Source organism: Mercurialis annua, linkage group LG7, assembly GCF_937616625.2.
Source record: "Mercurialis annua linkage group LG7, ddMerAnnu1.2, whole genome shotgun sequence".
Taxonomy (NCBI): Eukaryota; Viridiplantae; Streptophyta; class Magnoliopsida; order Malpighiales; family Euphorbiaceae; genus Mercurialis; species Mercurialis annua.
In genome coordinates, this window is record NC_065576.1 from 48507386 (window position 1) to 48529926 (window position 22541).

General features: G+C 33.2%; 2 protein-coding genes across 2 annotated transcripts; one reads left to right on the forward strand and one right to left on the reverse strand.

Annotated features, from left to right (window-relative positions):
* Positions 1-14386: 14386 nt before the first annotated feature.
* LOC126657558 (probable pectate lyase 5) lies at positions 14387-16831 on the forward strand. Its single transcript, XM_050352263.2, has 4 exons — positions 14387-14566; positions 14807-15547; positions 15838-15976; positions 16298-16831. Exons 1-4 carry the CDS (start codon positions 14454-14456, stop codon positions 16517-16519), a joined length of 1215 nt encoding a protein of 404 aa, XP_050208220.1. The 5' UTR covers positions 14387-14453; the 3' UTR covers positions 16520-16831.
* Positions 16832-17825: 994 nt separating this feature from the next.
* Positions 17826-22332, reverse strand: LOC126655851 (T-complex protein 1 subunit epsilon). The gene is made up of 9 exons (XM_050350186.1): positions 21960-22332; positions 21251-21569; positions 20225-20573; positions 19854-19986; positions 19673-19725; positions 19244-19346; positions 18876-19042; positions 18689-18802; positions 17826-18188 (listed from the first exon to the last, which is right to left on the reverse strand). The coding sequence occupies exons 1-9, from the start codon at positions 22156-22158 to the stop codon at positions 18018-18020; spliced, it is 1608 nt and encodes a 535-aa protein (XP_050206143.1). The 5' UTR covers positions 22159-22332; the 3' UTR covers positions 17826-18017.
* Between the last annotated feature and the right edge of the window lie 209 nt (positions 22333-22541).

Below are 22541 nucleotides of genomic sequence, written 5' to 3' on the forward strand. Positions count from 1 at the left end.
GCAAACTGCGTAACAGTTACGCGGTTTGCTTTTCCAACGTGGCAAACCGCGTAACTGTTACGCGGTTTGCTTTGTGCAGTCAGGGAATTTAATTCCCTGACTGCACTGATTGGGAGAAAAATTCTCCCAATCATTTTAATGTAATCATTTAAAAAAAATTTAAATAAATAAAATATTTATTTAAAAATGAAAAAAAAATTATTAAAAAAATTACGTTTTAATTGCTGAATTTTTTAAATTTAAAACGTTTGAATTAGTTAATTTTTATAACATTCTACAAAAATAAATTTATAAAATACTACAAAATAATTATATTAACAAATATTCAAATATAATTTATACTTAATAACAATAACATATTTAATAAAATAAAAATTACAAATTAAAAAAGATTACCACATCAGATAATAATGTACAAAGTACAAAAAAGAAATCATCTAGAAGTCCTATCGTCATATCTACTAGTGACCGGGAGGTTCGAGCGCAAGTTGTTTCTGTTACGGTTCGCCCGACGGCCTGTACTGATGGTGAGGTAACGTCGACCTGGGCGACCATCACCATCACCCTCTCCTGCATCGGCGTCCTCGTCGTCGGCTCCGTCGTCACCCTGCTGGTCCAGGGGAATGGCCGTACTCGTCGTTGCTGGTGGCGGGGTAACAAATTCTCCTTGTTGGCGGAACATCATCGCCTCCATGCTGTCTAGACCTAACCAACTGCTACCATATGACAGAAAGTCTGTAGTCCCAGGTGTCTGTGGAAGTCCCTGTGAAGCTGAAAAGTCCTGTGTACCCTGTGTAGGCTGATCCCACTGCACCTGAAAAGGAGGCACCGTAGGTGGTACATAAGCAGGCGGCGGAGGAACAAAAGGCGAAGAAGGTCCTGGTGGCACTGGATATGAACACGACCCCTGAAAATAGTGATGTGCCGAATCCCCGTAAAACTGGCCAGAAGAAGAAGGAGGACCCGATGAAAAGGGTGGCGGTGCAGAGCTGGACCCCGCGTAATAGTAATGCCCTCTGAAAGGATGAAAAACCACTGGGGGAGGCATAGGATCAGTCGGACGCTGAGGTGGTGCAGGGGGGTGAAACAAATACTGTTAAAAACAAATACCTATTATATTTAATTTTTTAGTATCGAATCTATTTATATAATATAAAACATAAATTTTAATATTTTCACTAATTCCAACCTAATATATAAATATTCTAAAAATTTCATATATTCGATTTTTTAATTTTAATTTACTCTATTTTACATTTATATAAATTTTATACACATTATTCTAATTTTATTTACACATTAATCTAATTTATTTTATAATATATATTTTTAAAAAAATTAACTAAATCTAACTATATTTATTTAACTAACTACATTTCAAACACTATTTTAATCTAATTACATTTCAAACATCATTTAAATCTAACTACATTCAATAATTAAAAATAACATAAATTTAAAAAACTCACCCGATAATTCCGCCAAAAATTAATATTCTACGCCAAAAAATAATATTCCGCCACGAAAAATAATATTCCACCACGAAAACCGACTCCGCAAAATCTTCTCCACAATAATTCCCCGATTTAATAAATTTTTCTCTCTCTATCTCTCTAACAATTTTTTCTCTCTCTCTATCATCTCTCTAAAATAATATTTCTTTCTCTCTAATTTTTGTGGGATAAGGGGGAACGGATTCCCCCTTATATAGTAGTTGTAGACCGCGGAAATGTTCCGCGGTCTACAACTACTCAGTCAGGGAATAAATTCCCTGGCTGCCAACTACTCAGCCAGGGAATTTATTCCCTGACAGAGGGAATAAATTCCCTCTGTAAACCGCGGAAGTCTTCCGCGGTTTACAGTGACGTGTCACTGTAAACCGCGGAACTCTTCCGCGGTTTACACTGACGTGGCTCCATCTCTGTCCAGATGGAGCCACGTCTGCAGACCGCGGAACACTTCCGCGGTTTACTCCAAACCGCTGAAGTGTTCCGCGGTCTAGAAAGCACAATTTCAGAAAAAAAATTAAACACGGGCTAATATGAGAAATTTTATTAATTTTTGAGATAAACATGTCATTAACCCATTTTATCAAAACATTTACGTTAACATAAAAAGATGAATTCTTAGCTCATTATAAAAGAATTAGGAAATGTTTTCCCTAAATATGTAGTATTATTTTATTACAGAAATAATTTAAGATAATTGTCATTTTTTTATCAATAAGACTTTTTTTTATCTTTTTTCTCTGTTGTTTGAATATTATAATTGATATAAAACATAAAATTATTGGATCAAACTAACACAATTATTTATTCAAAATATGTTTATCAATTTTATAATAATTTAATAATTTATTCTGCCTAAAAGAATTAATGAAACCCTCCAAAAAGTGATCAGTATTTATGGTAAGATGTGGAAGGCACCAACTAGGCTAAAACTACAAATATAATTTGTTTTGATTAGAGACTTCACCTATATGTTCTAATTGATTTTCTGATTGATTTATAATATTTGTCTACCCCATAATACCATACATATATATCACCTTGTAACCTTAAGCTATATATCCCTCTATGTCTACGTTCCATTGGTGCTTTAATTAGTTAAAAAATGATTTTATTGTTTTAAAAATTATGAATTTTAGCTTGTTTTATAATTTTATAATGAATTTTAAACTTTGGCAATCTGATATATGAACTATTAATTTTTTGCAATTTAAAATATCAATCAATTTTTCGTCAAAAAATTATTGATGTCGACACCGGAATATACATTATTCCGGCGTTCATACCCGCATTTTTTTTATTATGGAAAATTGATCCCTGTATCAAATTGTAAAATTATAAAAATTGATGTCCAATATTATAAAATTATAAATTTGTGATTTTTAAAACAATTAAGCCAACAAAATTAAATTCAATCAGTTGAGGAATATGAGATTGTTTTATGTTTATTACCAATATTTAGCTTTGATTAGTCTGCAAAAACCAATTGGAGCAATATTTTTGATTGAATATTTTGCAATATTTCAAGGGAGGGGTCATAAAAACCATAAAATCACTCAAAATAAATTGATTACTCCCTCTGATTTATTTTAAAAGTTTTATTTTATTTTATATATAAATTAAAAAAGTATTAACTACTATATTTTTTTGTTTTGTTTTTATTAATAATAGTAGAATTTTTTTATATAAGTTCTTTTAAAGTGAGATGAAAAAAATATAAAAGGAAAAGTTCATAGTATAAAAAATTTCCAAAAGTAAAAGTTAGATTTTTTAAATTGAATATGTAACTTCTAAAATGAAATGGAGTGATCATTTGCTTGCATGACCATGATGAATTAGATTCACAAAAATGAATGAATGGCAATATGTCATCAAAGCCATGTGTCAAAGTGGATGAGAATGTTGCTTAATAGTAGAGACCACTAAACTAACTTATTATTGGCAAAATAAAAAGTTATTTCCCCCCTTCTGTATTAAAAAAATATGCTCATAAATTTTAAATATATTAATGTGTAAAATATTATATTTTGACAATAATTATTTTGATCTTTGATTTTATATATTTTTGAAATTAGTTTTTATTAAAATAAAAAACTAATAACAATATCAAATCAACTAAAATTTAAAATCAATTTAAAATAATAAAAAAAGGATAAATCTGCATAAAACATATTTTTATATTATCTGTTCATGTCTAAATATAAATAAATTATACTATATATCTCAAAAATATTGTAATGATGCATAGTTTTCATTTAAAATAGGCTATTTACATATAAAAAATTACTATTTTTGTATTTATAGCGATTTAAATACAATGGTTAAAACTTGTCATAAAAAAGTTTAATTTTTTATTATTATTTTGGCACTTTAAAGTCATTATCTGATGTCATTTCAGCCATTAAAAACCGTCAAAACAACATGGTTTTAAAAAAATGCATTGATACTAAAAAAATGCCAAAATACGAAAAAGTCGAACATTATTTTTATTAGGTTTTAAACATGAGAGGTTGAAATGTTATACGCAAATAACCCTATATAGTATAGATATAATAATATTTATTTATTTTTATATGATATATTTTAATTTAGTTATTACTATATTTTATATTTTTGTATATTATGTAGTATGTGGAATAGAAGTTTTATACTCTCTCTATATATATAATTAAAAATAAATTTATTATAATCATTGTATATATTATGGGTATATGGAAAATCAGAGACTTTGCAATTTCTAGGTCCTACAACAAGAAAGGGTCCTCCACAAAGTGAAAGTCAACGTTTAGTATGCTGATCGAATGGCTGCCAATACACTAGGGAAAAAACCAAGGGTTGATATTTCGACATAAAGTGTGCAGTGCCCCACTTGAATAGCAAATGTAAAGAGCGGTCACATGGTAGAACGTGATTAGCCATGTCAGCAATGAACGGGTAGTACGGACCGACCATGTGGGCATTTAGTTCTAAACTCCCCTTTTTTCTGTTCAGCCACTCGTACATTTTTTTAATCAAAATTTGACAAAATAATATGCTAGTATATATTATTATTAATTCTAGTCCACAAAAACTGTGGATTCAAAACACTGAACTAAAAAATTAGTCTAAATGGTAAGCGGTTTAATATCACTTAAATAAGGCATTGTATTCGCGTTTTGTGAATACAGAAAATTCCCCCTGACATACTCATCTACCATACCAAGTGCGAGGCGCAGGTCAGATTCCGATTAGTCAGGGCTAAATCCTGGAAATCAGATAAACAAAATAATATGCTAGTATATATTATTATTAATTCATAGTCCATAAAAACTGTGGATTCAAAACACTGAACCAACGGGGTGGTTCAAGTGTTAAGCGGATTGGTATCATTTGAATAAGGTTTCGTGTTCGAATCTTGTGAATGCTAAAAATTTCCGCTGGCAGATGTGCGATGCGAATTGAATCCGAATTAGTTAGGACTAAGCCCTGTAAATCAGATAGACAAAAAAGTAATACTTTCTGAAAAAATGAAAAAAAAACACTTTATATATATAAAAACTGTGTAGTAAAATTAAATTTAGTATCAATAATTGGACTGCAAATATATATTTTTAGGTGGGTGTTTGATTCTAATACAGTAATACTTGATGGTTAAATATGATTTCTTTTAGCTAGTATGGTCTATTTTAAGTGAATAAAGCTCTCTAAGTGCATTCGGTTTGAGTTTCAGTAAAACCAGTAATTTAAATCTGATTTAAAAATTTAAGATTAACTATTAATCATTAATTCTTAACGTAATTAAATTCTATCTCTATAGAAAAAATAATTTTTTTAACTTTAGATAGTTATTCATGCGTTTGATAAAATAATAATCTCAAACACTAGTGATATCAAAAAAATTAGTTCGATTATTGGCTATCATGTGATTTTTTTAATTAAGTCTATTTAAATTCATACACTTATGCTGTTTTGGTATTAGATTTTTCTATTTTTATTTATCAATATTAAAGTTTTCTATTTTTAACTTTTATAGATAGTATACCCATAGAATATGATAATGGTAGCAATTCAGACATAAAAAGTATAATCTAGAAATTTAATATGTCAACAAAAATGAGAATGTAGTACTAAATTTAAATTAAGTTAAAGCATGAAAACAAATAAAAAAAAATTATTTAGTCAAATTAATAACGTGTAGAGTACATGAATTTTATTTACGTGACCAGAGACAGAGCCGGAATTGCCAAAAAGGAGCCCAATCCCTCCCTCAAAACCTGTTTGCCTACGAAAACATCCTTTATTTTTTTAATACAAAACCATTATTTATTAGGTTTGGTTTTTTGTGTAATTGGCCCCTCAATTTTATGCTTTTCCAAAATAAAATTCTAAACTTTTAAAATATATAGTTACTAATAATTTTTTTTTGCATATTTGGGCTCCCATAAAATTCAATCTTGGTTCACCCTTGTACATGACGGATGGACCTTACGTCTATAAAGTTAAAAATATAGAGATTCAGTTGTTAACAAATAAAAATATAATGATTTAATACTCAAAAATAGATAAATGCATGAATCGAAATATGCATTTTGCGTTTGTTTTTACTATGTAATATTCGAGAGTTATAATTTATCATAAATAAATATTTATTTTAAAATTTTAAAATAATAAACTTAATATCTTTATTTTTAAAAACTACTATCAATTTAATATATATAAAGAATATTCAATTTGTTGGCCACAATTTCTGTCTCAATCTTTATTATATGTAGAAGATTAATATGATAAAATTAATTGGGATGTGAAAATTAAATGCCCATAATCCATATCACTCATTTTAACATCTGCAAATCAAGAAGGCAGTGTGAATGTGTGTGATAATATTGCTGCTGCTCTTAGTATAATAACTATGCCATGTGGGTTGCTCATAGGCCAACCTACTTACACCCTAAATTTATTATATGCATCAAAATTCTTCTTCTCTTTACTCTGCAATTTCAGGATAATAAATAGCAAAAAATTAATTAATATATTATGTGTAGTCTAATTTGGAACTTATTATTTTTAGGGTATTGGATTGAATATTTGCACATGCTATGAATCATGTGATTAAAGTAGTAATTAATTTGAGATTCAAATGATTTATAATGATTTAACAATTTTTTAGGTTTGGAAAGTGTTAAGTTTTAATCATTAGGGTACAAAAGTCCAATACATTTTAATTTATTTATGTATCGATAGAAAATATTGCATGTTAGGTAATTGGAAAATCATCTTCTCTCCCCCCAAATTATCGACTTTTTTTTTATACTTTTGTGTTTTTAGATCTATAAATCTTTGTAGATCTAGAATTTTATTAAAATTTATTATAGTTTTTGTTAAATGATCTTGATAACGAAAGGTGTTGTGAGATGGAAATTTATTTTTTTAAAATTTTTTTGAAGACGAAGATCGGAAAACATGAATCTTCAAAAGATCTACCTATTGAAGATGTGATTTGAAAAGTTTGAAATTTGAAGATTCAAGCGGTTTCAAGATCGTAGTCTTAATATTTATATATCTGGGTAACCTTTTGATGGTTGAAAAAGCTCTATTCGATGACTGTATCAAACAGCTCTCATCATTATTTTAGATTAGTTTTTTCAATTTGTTGAGAAACTATTTCATTATATAATTTTATCAATGAAAGTTTTAGCTTTTGAAAAAAAAAACTTGAATTGGTCTAAATATGATATGCTAATTCTATTGTAAAATATTAATCAACATAGAGAATAGTTATTTGTCAAATGAAAAACATAGCGCCTAATAAATTATCGGTATAGTATTTGTATGATTTTAGAATAATTTTAATTTATTTAAAATATAAATTTATTTTGATAATTAAATTTACAAGTGTAATAAATAAATATATATTGAAGAATACGTTTTTTTGGTAATTTCATAAGGTGTTCTGAACGGATTTCAACTATAAACGGCATCTTTAAACCTTCTACATTCAGATTAATCCTTACTTGAACCTGATAAATTTCTTGTGGGAGAGAAAATTTTGACCCCAAATTTTAAAGACTGCATATATGAGTATGGTTCAAATCCACGATCTCATTTAAATAAAGAGAGCGTTTTATCAATTTATCTGCGTCTTGAAGTTATATTGACAAATACTTTGATAACCGTAAGGCCACTTTTTTACAATAATGACGTTGTGAGTCCGTCATAATTAGAATAGTTTCTTTTGCACCCTGCATTCTATCATCTTATTCACATTGGTCTTTAAACTGTAAATAGTAACAAAAAATTCTCCCCCTATTAAAACTCAACAAAGTCACCTACTTAAATTTTCTAAAAACTTCATCAGCACTTGCAAACATGTTTCTAAGGGACAGTGTACAGTAATTTTGTTTTTAGCTTATTTTGTCCATTTGACTATTGGATGGATGTGATGAAAATTCATCTTACCGTGATAAGTAAATAAAGTAAATTTTATTTCATAAAATCATCGAGAGATCTTATTTTTAAATTTTATTTTATTTATTATAACAGTAAATTGGTGGATTTACTAACAAAATTCGAATTACTAAAAAGACAATAAGATTCAACTATTTTCATATAATTTCTTTTGTCAAAATAACTTTAGAAATGGGATCAACAATCTTGAAACTTTGTAAGAAATCATCATTCGCTATTAAAAGTCTTTGAAAAATGTTCATCAGAGTGAAGGGCAAGATGTGATTTTTGAACTTTTCAATGAGTTTGACGCCGAGTGGACGAAATTAGAGGTACCAAAATTTGTTAGACAAAAATTAATCTTATAAGGATAGACCAAAAATTAATCTCGAACTGAAAAAAATCATGATTCCAATTATCAAAAAAAATCATGATCCCGCCATTAAATAGAGATACTCGATAATGGATCGGGGGCCCGTACCCCACCCATGTCTCTGCTTATGGTTCGGCTACCAGTTCGATCTTTAAAAAAACTAGAAAAACTACAGGGACCTTGATTAAATGCGAAGAAAATTTTGTGGAGACAAAAAAACTAAAGTAATTCACTACGAAAAATAAGAGAGAATTCTGACTTCATTTTTCAATGCAACCGACAGGAACATGAATTATAAAGTGTCGGCGCACAGTTAATTTGTTTGATTATGATTAATTATTCTTAATTATATACTTAAGATTAATTAATCATAACCAATTATTGTACTTATATGTACATTTTATGTACGCGCTTAGTTATTCTATCATTTTTAGGATTTCAGTCTAATAGAAATTAAAATTTTAACAAATTCTGTTAGATTACATAAGACTTAATGTAAAGAAGACACTTTAAATTTAGTAAAAATGATAACTCTTGGAAATAAAATAAAATTACTTTTATACTCTAAAATATATATCTTTCATAATTACATTTTCCATAGGCTTTTAAAATATTACGTTCAAATACGATAGTTTTATATTCGAACCAGAAACAGAGCCGGAGGAGGCATGATACCAAGCTTTGCGTCGGTATAATTGTGAGAGATTGGCGAGGAGGGTGTGTCTCCAAGAATGGCAGAGGCTATAGGTATCCGAGAAATGTTGAGTTTGCTTAAGAGTTGTCCAAATCTGATAATAGAATCTGACGTAATGGACGTGGTCTTAGAGATTAGGAATCCGAGTCTTGTGGATTCGTGTAAATTATATGTTTCAGAGAGGAAAGAAGTCTGTCTCTTATTGATATAATTACAGCAGTATATATACAACACAAAGAGAGGTCTCAATATAGAAAACCTAGAACAAAATATCAAGCAACCTTAATTACAGCTGACTATACATATATGCTAAACACTGAATATGGAAAGAAACAGATATTAGAGCAATAATATATACAGAAGATCTGGAAAAATATATATTGCTAATACCCCCCCTCAAGTGGGTGCGTGAAGATCTCGAACGCCCAACTTGCTAAGAATGTAATCAAACGATTGTTTACCCAAAGCTTTTGTAAAGATGTCAGCAAGCTGCTCAGAACTACGAACATAAGCAGTCACAATATTGTTACACTGAATTTCATCACGAATGAAATGGCAATCAACTTCGATATGTTTGGTACGCTCATGAAAGACCGGATTCGCAGCAATATGCAAGGCTGCTTGACTATCACAAAACAATTTCACAGGTTTAGACTGAACAACACCAAGAGATGACAGCAAACCTTTCAACCATTTTAATTCACACACTGTTGTAGCCATTGATCTGTATTCTGCCTCGGCGGACGATCTTGAAACCGTATGTTGTTTCTTAGTCTTCCAAGAAATTGGTGAATTGCCCAAGAAAATAAAATAGCCAGTATGAGATCGTCGAGTTAAAGGACAACTCGCCCAATCCGAATCACAATATCCAGATAACTGCATGTCACAATCAGCTTGAAGAAAAATTCCTTGTCCTGGAGCATTTTTCAAATATCGAACCACCCGTAAAGCCGCTTCCCAATGTTCTTCTTTTGGATATTGCATAAACTGAGCAAGAACATGAACACCATATGATAACTCAGGTCTCGTAAGAGTCAAGTAGATTAATCTACCTACTATACGTCGATATTTTTCAGGATCCACCAAAAGATTACTTTCAGCCAGTGCTAAACGATGATTCTGCTCTACTGGAATGCCCGCTGGCTTGGCACCCAATAGTCCAGCTTCACTAATAATGTCCAAGGCATACTTGCGTTGACAAAGAAAAATACCATCTTTATTTCTAGCTACTTCCATTCCTAAAAAATATTTGAGTGTGCCCAAGTCTTTCATATGAAAACAAGAACACAAATATTCCTTGAACCTCTGAATTGCGACACCATTATTCCCGGCAACGACGAGATCGTCAACATACACCAAAACACTCAATTGCATCTTGTCTCGATTCAAGGTAAATAATGAGTAATCTGAATAAGACTGAGAAAAACCATACCGTTGCAAAGCAGTCAACAACTTAGCAAACCAGCAACGAGGTGCTTGACGTAGTCCATAAAGAGACTTACGCAACCTGCATACTTGTTCTGATCGCGTAGTCACAAATCCGGGAGGCATCTTCATATACACCTCTTCATCCAAATCACCATGTAAAAACGCATTATGCACATCCATTTGGTGAAGTTCCCACCCCTTTGCTGCTGCAACTGATAAAAAAGTACGAACAGTCACCATTTTCACAACTGGAGCAAAAGTCTCATTGTAGTCGACTCCTTCAATTTGATTGTTTCCAAGGATCACCAATCGTGCTTTGTACCGTTCAATTGATCCATCAGAATTATACTTGATCTTGAAGACCCACTTGCTACCAATCGCTTTCTTTCCCGGTGGTAGATCTTCCACCGCCCATGTTCCATTATTCTCAAGAGCGTCTATTTCCTTCCTCATAGCTTCTCTCCACCGAGCATCTCGCATTGCTTGAGCATAAGTATTTGGTTCCTTATTCGCTGTCAAGGCTGCTAGAAAAACACGATGTTGCGGAGAAAATTTATTGCAATTCACATATTTGGTTATAGGATATGGCGTACCTGAGGAAGGAGGCGGTTTGGGTGAACTTGTAGAGGGGCTTATACATTGAGCAGTGTAAGTTACATAATCATGTAAGCGTGTGGAGAGCTGCTTTGTCCTATGACCACGCCCAAGTTCCTCTTGCTCGGTTCCATTTACTTCGTTTTCATCTTCTCTACCCCCATTGGCTTCGTTATTCACATCACCTTGTTCCTCAATTTGTTCTATAGTTGCAACACTTCCTGGACTTTCATCTTCAAATACACCATCTTCAACAGAGTATATCGTATCCGAAAACTCAAAATTTGGAACATCGCGATTTGGTATTTTCACACCCATTTGAGCATATGGAAAAATACCTTCAGAAAAAACCACATCCCTTGAGACTAAATACTGACCTGTTTCGAGATCATATAAGCTCCAGCCTTTCTTTCCAAATGGATACCCAAGAAACACGCAACGTCGACTTCGACTTGCAAATTTATCCTTCTCTCGATTTAAGTTTCTTGCATAACATAAACATCCAAAAATACGAATATGATTATAATTAGGAGATTTTTGAAACAGAACCTCATAAGGAGTTTTGTCCTCAAGTAGTTTGGTGGGAGTTCTATTAATCAAATGTGCAGCCGTTAGAACACATTCACCCCAAAACTTAATCGGAAGGTTCGCCTGAAAACGGAGAGCTCTAGCCACATTCAGAATATGGCGGTGTTTCCTTTCAACACGTCCATTTTGTTGTGGCGTTTCTACACATGAAGTTTGATGAATTATTCCATTTTCAATAAAATAATTATGCAGGCGAGTAAACTCGGTGCCATTGTCAGTGCGAACAATTTTCACTTCTTTGTGCCATTGACGTTTAACCATGGCAAAAAAATTGCGCATCATCTGTTCGACTTCAGTTTTATCAACCAACAAATAAATCCATACACTTCTAGAAAAATCATCTACGATGGTCAAAAAATAAGAGGCACCACATGAAGAAGGAGTTCTATAAGGCCCCCATAAATCACAATGAATTAATTCAAAAATTTCACTCGCTTTATTATTACTTGACAAAAACACTTCTTTAGTTTGCTTTGCTCGAAAGCAGACATCACAAGCTCTACTTTTGATGGAATGACCACTATTCAATTTAACATTTGAAATCAACTCAACTATTCTTTCAGATGGATGACCCATTCTTTTATGCCACAGTTCAAGAATATCGCCCTGACTCGCCTTACACGCTTTAGCTGATGTTATAGACTTGAGATAATAAAGCCCCTTGCATTGTTCACCCGTTCCAATCTCCATCCTCGTAGTGCGGTCCTGTATAACACAAGCATCATCAGTGAATTGCACATGACACTTTAAGTCATAAATCAATTGCGACACAAAAATCAGGTTACAATATAAGCTTGGAACATAGAGAACATTTTGTAATGTGATATTGTTTCCCAAGTAAACTGTTCCTTCTTGTAAAGCCATGACAGCTTCTCCGTTGGGCAAACCAATTGGACAAGCAACAATTTTGTTCAAATCAGTTAAACATGTTAAATCAGCGGTCATATGTCGCGAGGCTCCAGAATCAATTATCCAATTCATATTTTCCTTACCAGTCATCTTCTCGCTGATACCTGGTTTGCAAGAATTCAAAAGGTTCACAATAGTTGTCCATTGCTCGTTAGTCAATGAGCTGGATACTATTTTTTCTTCTGCCATAGCTGTAGATGACGAAGGCTGTCCAACCACATGTGCAGTGTTGGCCCGCACAAAGTTACCACGTCCACGGCCTACATTGTGTGCTCCACGTCCACGAAATGAACCTCGTCCAGCTGATTTAGAACGATCACCCCACCAATCTGGAAAACCAATGAGCTAAAAACAACCTTCAGGTTCATGTCCTTCACGTTTGCAGTGAGAGCAAATAATAGATTTGTCCTTAGCCTCATTTCCTGGTTTACGCCCGCCTATACCAGCTTGCACAGCAAAGCTCATGTGTTCGCCGCGTTCTTCTTTTCCTCGTGAAATAGTACGAACTCGTTCCTCCTGGCACACCAAAGAATATGCCCTGTTCATGTTGGGCAATGGTTCGGTACTCAAAATATTGGAACGGACTGTTCCATAAACTGCATCATCTAAACCCATCAAGAATTGATGAACTCTTTCTTCTTCTCGTTTCTTGTCAAGCTCAGCCGTGATGTTGCATTTGCATCCTTCACATATGCATGTTGGAACTTGGTCATAATTGGCGAGCTCTTCCCACAATTGCTTCAACTTTCCATAATAGCTCACAATTGGCAGTCCTCGCTGCTTGCAATTAGCAAGTTCTGCCTTGATTTGTTGAACCCGAGGTCCATTAGCAACAGAAAAACGTTCTTGAATATCTAGCCACAAATCCTTTGCAATCTCCTTATGCGTTATAGTAGATCGTAAAGTCGGCTCGATTGTGTTCAGTATCCATGATACCAACATGGAGTTCACTGTCCACCAGTCTTCTAACTCAGATAAGTCATCATCAGGTTTCTTCACCGTTCCATCGATGAAGCCAAATTTTTTCTTGGCTCTCAACGAAGTTCGTATCGCCCGAGCCCATTCATCATAATTTTCACCCTTCAGTTGCACCTGAGTAATCACATTTCCAGGATTATCATTGGAGGTGAGAACATAAGGTGAAACGAGCTTCTTTCCATCACTGTTTGTTGCCGTCTTTTCCATTAAACCAGGCTTTGATACCATGTAAATTATATGTTTCAGAGAGGAAAGAAGTCTGTCTCTTATTGATATAATTACAGCAGTATATATACAACACAAAGAGAGGTCTCAATATAGAAAACCTAGAACAAAATATCAAGCAACCTTAATTACAGCTGACTATACATATATGCTAAACACTGAATATGGAAAGAAACAGATATTAGAGCAATAATATATACAGAAGATCTGGAAAAATATATATTGCTAATAATTCGGGTATTGTTGTTGGTGATCGTGTGTATTTAGCGAAACAATTTAGTAACGTTATTTTTATTTTTGTGGGGCTATTTGCGAATCCTGCAACGCATGTTTTAACGTAAACGTATGTTCCATTTCAGATCATCAGAAGTGGTCATGGTTCTGTCACTTTTCTGAATTTCTCACAATTATAAGTGCTTCTAATTATCGAAGAAGTTCCATTGTTTCTCCAAAAAAAAAAAACTAATTAAAGAAGGGTAGAGCAGAGGGAGATATTCTTAACTGCCTAAATTAACTAATTAAAACCGTTATTTAAACCAAAACAAATCTGAAAGGATAGCAAGTTAAAGTGTAACAATATAAAGCTACATTTATTACATAATAAAACTAACTCATTATTTTTCAACTGTCAAATCTTCTTTATAAAACCCTTTTCATTCTATCTTCATTTTCCATATAACAAACTCTCTTTATTATCTCTGCTTTCTATATCTAAAGCAAAAAAGCAATAACAATGGCAATTCCACTCTCACTTTCAATCTTTTTCTTCCTACTTTCTGCAGCTCCGAGCTACATTTCGTCTTCTCCGGTTCAAGATCCCGAATTGGTAGTTGAAGAAGTACATAGGTACGCATATATGTCACGATATTAAACTCCCGAGAGCACTGAACTTTTGTTAAACTTCATTTTGGTCACAAAAAGGAATATCAAAGTTCAACGACTAAATTGAAACAAAGTAAAGTTCCGTGATCAAAACGAAATTTAAATGAAAGTTTTGAGCTCTCGAAAGTTATAATTAATGTTCTCATTTCAATGCGTAGTTTCGAAAGTAAAAATGTAGTAATTCATGATTTTGTTTTGTTTCAGGAGCATTAATGCATCAAGGAGAAAATTAGGGTATCTTTCTTGCGGAACAGGCAATCCGATCGACGATTGTTGGCGGTGCGACAAAAATTGGGAAAAGAACAGGCAAAGACTAGCAGATTGCGCGATTGGATTTGGTAAACACGCCATTGGTGGAAGAGACGGTAAAATATACGTCGTTACACAGTCAGGCAACGATGATCCCGTAAACCCTAAACCGGGAACTTTACGACACGCGGTTATTCAAGAAGAGCCATTATGGATAATATTCAGCCGTGACATGGTGATTAGGTTAAAAGAAGAGTTGATTATGAATTCATTTAAAACAATTGATGGAAGAGGGGCTAGTGTACATATTGCAGGCGGTCCATGTATTACAATACAATATGTGACAAATATTATAATACATGGTATTAATGTTCATGACTGTAAGAGAGGGGGAAATGCTTATGTGAGGGACTCTCCAGGGCATTATGGGTGGAGAACTATATCGGACGGTGATGGTGTATCCATCTTTGGAGGCAGTCATGTTTGGGTTGATCATTGTTCTTTATCCAATTGCAATGACGGTTTGATTGATGCGATTCATGGTTCGACCGGGATTACTATATCTAATAATTATATGACTCATCATAATAAGGTTATGCTTTTGGGTCATAGTGATAGTTTTACTCAAGATAAGAATATGCAGGTTACTATTGCTTTTAACCATTTTGGAGAAGGGCTTGTTCAGAGAATGCCAAGGTAATTATGCAAAACCGAACCGACAAATTCAATTTATTGTTATAAAATTTCGTTTTCGATTTGTTTTAGAATATTTCATTTTTTTAAATTCTGATTCAGTTAGGTTTCCGAAAAAAATTAGTTTGATTTGGTTTGGTTTAAACTGCATGCACACTCTTAGCGTTTCTCACGTCATTCGTAGACGGATTTCGATTAAATTTTATCGGATTTTTAAATTAATATTAAATTTTTTTTAAAAAACTATAATTTAGTTAAAATTAATAGTATGTTTTTTTGATGAAATTTTGCAGATGTAGACATGGATATTTCCATGTGGTGAACAATGACTACACACATTGGGAAATGTATGCAATTGGTGGCAGTGCTAATCCCACAATAAATAGTCAAGGCAACAGATTTCTTGCTCCCAATGACAGATTTAACAAAGAGGTGAGGTCACTGCTAAATCATTCAACAAAAATCATATTTTTAGAAAACTAACTAAAATTCTAATTATTTTTACTATTTTAACCTAATTTAAAAGAATAAGAGTTATATTAACTCACTATTATTAATAATTACTTCACTTTATTTTCGTATTTTTATTCAATTTTTAGTACATCGTGTCGCATATCAATTAAATACTTCTCAAAATTGGACTAAAAATCTATCAATCTTTAAATTTAACTAAAATTACCAAAAAAAGTTGGTTAAATTTATAAAAAGTCGAAAAACTTAAGTCGTATTCATCGCGTTTTTTTCTAATTTCAGGTGACGAAACATGAGGATGCACCACAGAGTCAGTGGAAAAACTGGAATTGGAGATCAGAAGGAGATTTATATTTAAATGGTGCATTTTTTACAGCATCTGGTTTTGGAGCTTCTTCAAGTTATGCAAGAGCATCAAGCTTAGGTGCTAGACCATCTTCTCTGGTTGGTTCGATTACATCAGGAGCCGGTTCACTTTTTTGCAAGAAGGGTTCACGTTGCTGATTAATTAGTGGTTTTGCTTAGAAGCCCAAGTTTGATTAGCAATTATATATGGTTAAGAATAATAATAAAAAATAATGTCAATTGTAAGTAATTACAAGGGTATTATTAGGATTAGTATTATACTATTTATGTTCTATATACTATTGACATTGGTGGTTAAAATTGTAAAGTGTGATTATATTGAAGAATGACCATCATGTGCATCTAAATTAGATATATATGAGATAGAAGCTAATGGAGAAAATCATTATTGTAACTCATTGTACTTTTATTACAAGCTTTTTATATAGAATCAAGAAAATGTTCAGATTATGCACAAATTATTAAGCTTCTCTGTCTTTTCAAATGCGAGTTTTCTCTTTAGACCAATGTTTTAAAAGCCGGCCCAAATTGATCGGTTTAATTAGCTCAACTGAAAAGTAGAGGTTAGTGCAATTTGATTCTTCCTGAAAAAATAAAAAAATACAATTCAATCTCTTTGAACAAGAAAACAACATTTTATTGTTTATTTTAAGACTTAATGGTGTCAAAAAAGACAAACCTTTTTAACTTTTTGAAAATCTATATAAACCTTGTAAATCTATTCTAATTTTTCAATTCCTTAGAAATCTATCTAATTTTTCTAAATCGATTTAATATTTTTAAATTTGATATGTGGCATCCCATTGGTAACTCTTTTTTTCTTCTTCGATATTTTAAAAAACAAAGTAGATACAATTAAATCAATTTTATCAAATTAGATAGATTTTTAATAAATTGATCAAATTGAGATAAATTTATAACTTTTGAAAGATTTAAAAACAATCGAAAAAGTTTGGTATTCTGACACCATTACTTACACCTTGTGTTTACTAGTTAGAGTATTTACTAAATTTTTAATTCATTTGCTAATTAAAAGCTGGTGTATGTATTCAAATTAAAAGTTTTAAAAACATAGACACATGGAGAGTACAATAAGTGGGACTGAAAGTAAGTTCCTAAGGTAGCTGCAGAAAATGGGACCAATTAATTTTGTGGAAGTGACTGCAACTACATGTTCTTGTCTGTTTGACAAAAGTTGCCAATGCCCTAATGGCATCTATTACAAATGTCTTGTTTGTCAAGAATGGCTAGTTTTTCTGTCCGACCATTAAATAAAAAAACGAAATATTTCCATTATTAAAGCTTCTGTCTCCGACATTTCCAGTTGATATAAATGACACCATTAGTCCTATCTAGAATAGGATCAGATCGCTGGAAGTTACCATAACATCCCTAGATTTAATTATCAAAAACTTGTAGACCACGCAAATGCACATGAATAATATTGAACAGTTTAAACCCTACAAATCAATAATAATATATCTAATTCAGTAGGACAATGCAAAATTTGAAAGCTAAACAAAGCTCATAATACAAATATCTTAAACAGACTCGTCATGCCAATATCAGATAATTAGGCAATAATGTTTTTCGAGTTTCATCGTTGTTTAAGCAGCACTAGAAGAAATACCACGCATCAATACTCGGAAGGAGAGATAACATCATCGATTTTCAAAATCATTTTGACAACTTGTGTTGCGAGCAGGATCTGCTGTTTCTTTCCAATCAGAGTCTCGAAGACGTCTTGCTGACGCATATCATTTGTGCCGACATCATTACAATCTATTCCGCAGTACGGATTGTTTTCCTGCATATTCATTTTTCAAAATTAACATGCCTAGTAAGAACCAGAGGGCAACGGCTCAAAATGAAGACAAGAAAGAGGCAATAATTAACCAGCAAATGAGAAACTAGGGGTAATATACATCGACAGTCCCTCAACTGTCGTGTTTTTCCCACTATACTCCCAAAAGTTTAATTCGTAACTATATCAGTATTATCCTGATGTCACTCCAACTCCACTTCCACCAGAACTTAATGATATGCAGACCAATTAGAATCCTATTTGGACCAGCAAATTTTCAAATAAAGTCATTTAATATGACTTAAATGACTCGAACTGGCTACAACATTAAATTTTGACAAAAGTGGAACTAAAGTAACATTAGGAACAATGCTGATACAAAATAGAAGTTGAGGGTGAATATAGTTACGAATTAAAGTTTAGAGTCTATAGTGGGAGAGAGTTGAAAGGTTAAGGACTATTAATTGAAATTACCCAAAAATTGGTTAGCATGTCCCAGTTACCTTAATTTGCTGAGATTTCACAGCGGATAGAGTCTCAATGGGTTGGAGCCCGCTATTTTCTGCAAGCGCCATCGGGATGGCATCCAGAGCATCAGCAAATGCCCTTATGGCATACTGCAGAAGAGACATAAGCGGTATTAGTCTTGAAACAAGAAAAGAAATACTAACAAAATAGGAATCATCGTACCTGCTCCACTCCGGGATATTTGTCGGCAGCAGCCTCTACAGCAATTGAGCAAGAAATCTCAGCTGATCCACCACCATATACAATTGAATTGTTGCGGATGATATTTCTGGCCACACATAGTGAATCATGGATACTACGTTTTGTCTCCTCTATCATCATTTTGTTACCTGGTACATCAACGGGAAAATTAATGTGAAGGAACGTGATTTGTAACACATAACATCCTGAATCTAACATAAATGAAGATATCTAGTGAAAACACAGCATAATTCGAGGAAAAACAAAAAAACATCTTCAACCTTTTCGACCATAATCTATCGCTAATCAAGTCAATTACAATAAGAATTGGAAATATAACACAAACGTACCTCCACGAATAAATATTGTAACAGCCTTTGAATTTGCGCAGTGTTCAATGTAAAGCATTCGATCTTTTGTTGTCCCAAAAGACTTTTCTCGAACAATACCAGCCTTCGACATTTAAGAAAGAAAAGAAAGGTCAACAACATACTAAAAATCCAAAAAAATGAAATAAGTAGAGAGTTTAACATGGAAATTGAACCAAATTATGGCATTCGAAGTTTCAACTTAGTTTCCAAAACAAAACCACCGGGAATAAATAAATAAATAGTTATTAAAGACCATGTTTTGAAATCTCAGTCAATAAATTATGTTAGTTATACAACAATTATGACTTGATTGACTCGATACCCTGAATCCATAACACATCAATGCGATAACATGTAGAAAGCAGAGTACAGAGGGAGGGAGCTGGAGGGAAGCAATAAGCAAAATACCTTTCCAAGCTTTTCAGGTGTCAACTCCTGGAATCGAGGCACTATTCTTCCACCTATAAAGGTAAAATACCAACATTTAGCCCAACGTATAGTAAGAGCTGGAATATGCTAAAGCACCATGCCACCATCAAAAATATGTAAGCAGATGATGTACAAAAGCTAAGAAGCTGATAGGACAGACCTGTAGCTATTGCAATCAGCTCTAACTCTACACCACCAACCCATCTGACTGCAGGCAAGTTCCTGTGCATCAATAAATGATTTGCCTCATCATCAAACCCCCATTGACAGATAACCAAGGTAGCACCAACATCCTGAAGTCAAATTTCGAAGAAAGGAAGAGATATAAACAAGAGAATGGATTACAAATGAAGGACCTAGTAGTTCCTAACCCTCTTCGAAACTAAGGGCATTAAAAAACATAAAAGTGGGTGTTCATATTAAACAGCCAGAGTGGTCAACACAGGAGTTCAACATTAAGAATAAGTAATAGGTGCTAATGTTGAAATAAAAACAGCAGGTTTTATGGTAATGCAGTAGTGGAAAACAAACCTTGCATTTCTGAACCATGTCATCAAAATACTGTTGCTCTTGCTTGCGAAGAGTCTCAAACTTTTCAACAGTATCAATGTCCACCTTATGTTTGGTCTTTGGCTTTGGTGGTTCAAAGGGACACGTCAAGATAGCAATATTTGCATCCTGAATTTGTTTCGGCATCTGTGGATGGCTCATATCCTTGTCAACCAGTATTCCATATATCAGTTCAGTATCTTCCAACTTTCCTCCAACCTTTCCTTCAACTTTAATCAAATCCAAGTTAACATCCTTTCTCTCTAAATCTGCAACAGCGATAACAGCCTTAACCGAAATCTCAGCCAAGCTGCGCTTGCACCGATTCACACTGCAAAATAAACAAGTCTCTTTAAACTCATGACATGAAAGATGGTCACACATTTATATGTCGTTTTCTATTTCACAAACACATGTTATCACCTTTAAAACTAAAGTAAGGATCCTTAAACAAACAACACAAAAAGACCTCAATGGTATTTCAGAAAAAATAAACCTCAATGAAAGATAGAAAATAGTACTTCTTTAAAACACTACACAGTTACATATGAGCTAGCAGTGTCCCTTTCAAATATGTGAAGAGCTTCCATAGAGATGCAGTTGTTAAGGACAGTGTGTTAACAAAAACCAGAACAAACTTGGCATATTAGACTAAATATTTAGAATCAAGATATACAACATAACAGTATTAAATTAGTTATATTTAGGTAAGCATCAAAATACTGTTATTGTATATTTGGTGACATTTCCAAGCAATATAAGTGAGTCATCTTAATTAGGTCAGAGAATGTTGCCTAAGGCCAGCTCGGAAGGGCTAAATTTTATATACATAGTGAGGAATTCTACATCATATTATTAGCTCAAAAACACCATGAATGTAGCACATCCCGGAGTGATGTAATGTATAGGCAATGTGCAAAATACCGATCTATTACATGATACAGTACTCATAAGCAAACAGCAAGTTGCTGTCAGTGCAGTGAGAAAGAGAAAAGAAGAAAAACTTACATCTTTGAGGAAAGAGTGGTCATGCAAGTTTGAACCAAAGGCTCAATATTATCGACTCCAAAATCAAACTTCTGAGAAATACGCTCCAAATGCTTAACAGCTATTCTAGAAGCCATCTCATATCCTTCAGCTATACGAATAGGGTGAATTCCACGTTCTAGCAGCTTCTCAGCCTGCTCGAGGAGCGACCCAGCCATAACAACAACACCGGTCGTTCCATCACCGATTTCATAATCCTGACTCTGTGAAAGCTCAACCATTAGCTTAGCAATCTGATTATCCACATCCATCATCTCCAATATCGTAGCTCCATCATTCGCTATCAAAAACAGAAATAAATCAATCAATTTTACACATTGCGCCATTTTCTTTCCGTCACTCCTGACATAATTTCATGTAATTCGCAAGAATTAGATCCTAGCGAACGTAATCTTTACAAATGTGATAGTTGATTATTTCAATTGAATTAATTAGCAATAACATAAACTAACCATCTGAACTGAAGTTCAATAGCTCAAATATTTAATTACTTAAAACTACATTATAATAAACGGATCTATTAACTAAAAAATACAAACCCTAACTTAAACCCTACCTAATATAAACAAACAAAACAACAGCAATAAACAAATAATCTCAGATCAAAATGAATAAAACACGTATTAAGCAACGATTTAATTCAATAAATATGAGTACGAGCGGTACTTACTGATAGTAACATCGCCGTCGGGACTTTGAAGCATTTTATCCATGCCTTTAGGTCCGAGCGAAGTACGGAGGATACGAGCGACGGATCTACCGGCGGAAATGTTAGCTTTATGAGCGTCGAGACCGCGCAACCGAGTCTTGGATTCTTGCTCTTTGAGTATAATAAATGGCCGGCCGTACTCATCGAAGGCTAACGCCATTTCTGCTCGTTCTTTGTTCTAACTACAGTTTGAGAGATCTGTTGATTCTTTGTTACTTTGATTTTGTATTTTGTTTTGGATTTTGATTTTTGAATGGAGAAGGTGAAATGGCGGAAGAGTGTGGAAGTTTTTAGCAGTGGGAGTAGTGTTATAGTGGCGGGATCGTTTGTTTAACCCGGTTTCTGAGTTTACTAAGCCCTAACTCGGTGTTTTTTTTTTTAATTTGTGTTTATGGGTTGGGCTCTAAGAGAGAAGGGATTCTGTGCCAAGCTGTAGGCCCAACTTTTTCTCTTCCTATCTTCCAAACAAAGGTTCAGTTTGCCCCGTGAATTTGGCACAAAAGAATAATTAGGTTCAAACTTATGCCTGTAGAAAGAAATACA

Bases quoted from the DNA above. Each gene is read 5' to 3' on its own strand.
- LOC126657558 (XM_050352263.2), top strand. From the start codon at position 14,454: ATGGCAATTCCACTCTCACTTTCAATCTTTTTCTTCCTACTTTCTGCA. The intron at 14,567-14,806 runs GTACGCATATAT...GTTTTGTTTCAG, and splicing joins GTAGTTGAAGAAGTACATAG to GAGCATTAATGCATCAAGGA. The intron at 15,977-16,297 runs GTGAGGTCACTG...TTCTAATTTCAG, and splicing joins ATGACAGATTTAACAAAGAG to GTGACGAAACATGAGGATGC.
- LOC126655851 (XM_050350186.1), bottom strand. From the start codon at position 22,158: ATGGCGTTAGCCTTCGATGAGTACGGCCGGCCATTTATTATACTCAAA. The intron at 20,574-21,250 runs GTAAGTTTTTCT...TTTATTTTGCAG, and splicing joins ACCACTCTTTCCTCAAAGAT to TGTGAATCGGTGCAAGCGCA. The intron at 19,043-19,243 runs GTACGTTTGTGT...TTGATGTACCAG, and splicing joins TACAATATTTATTCGTGGAG to GTAACAAAATGATGATAGAG.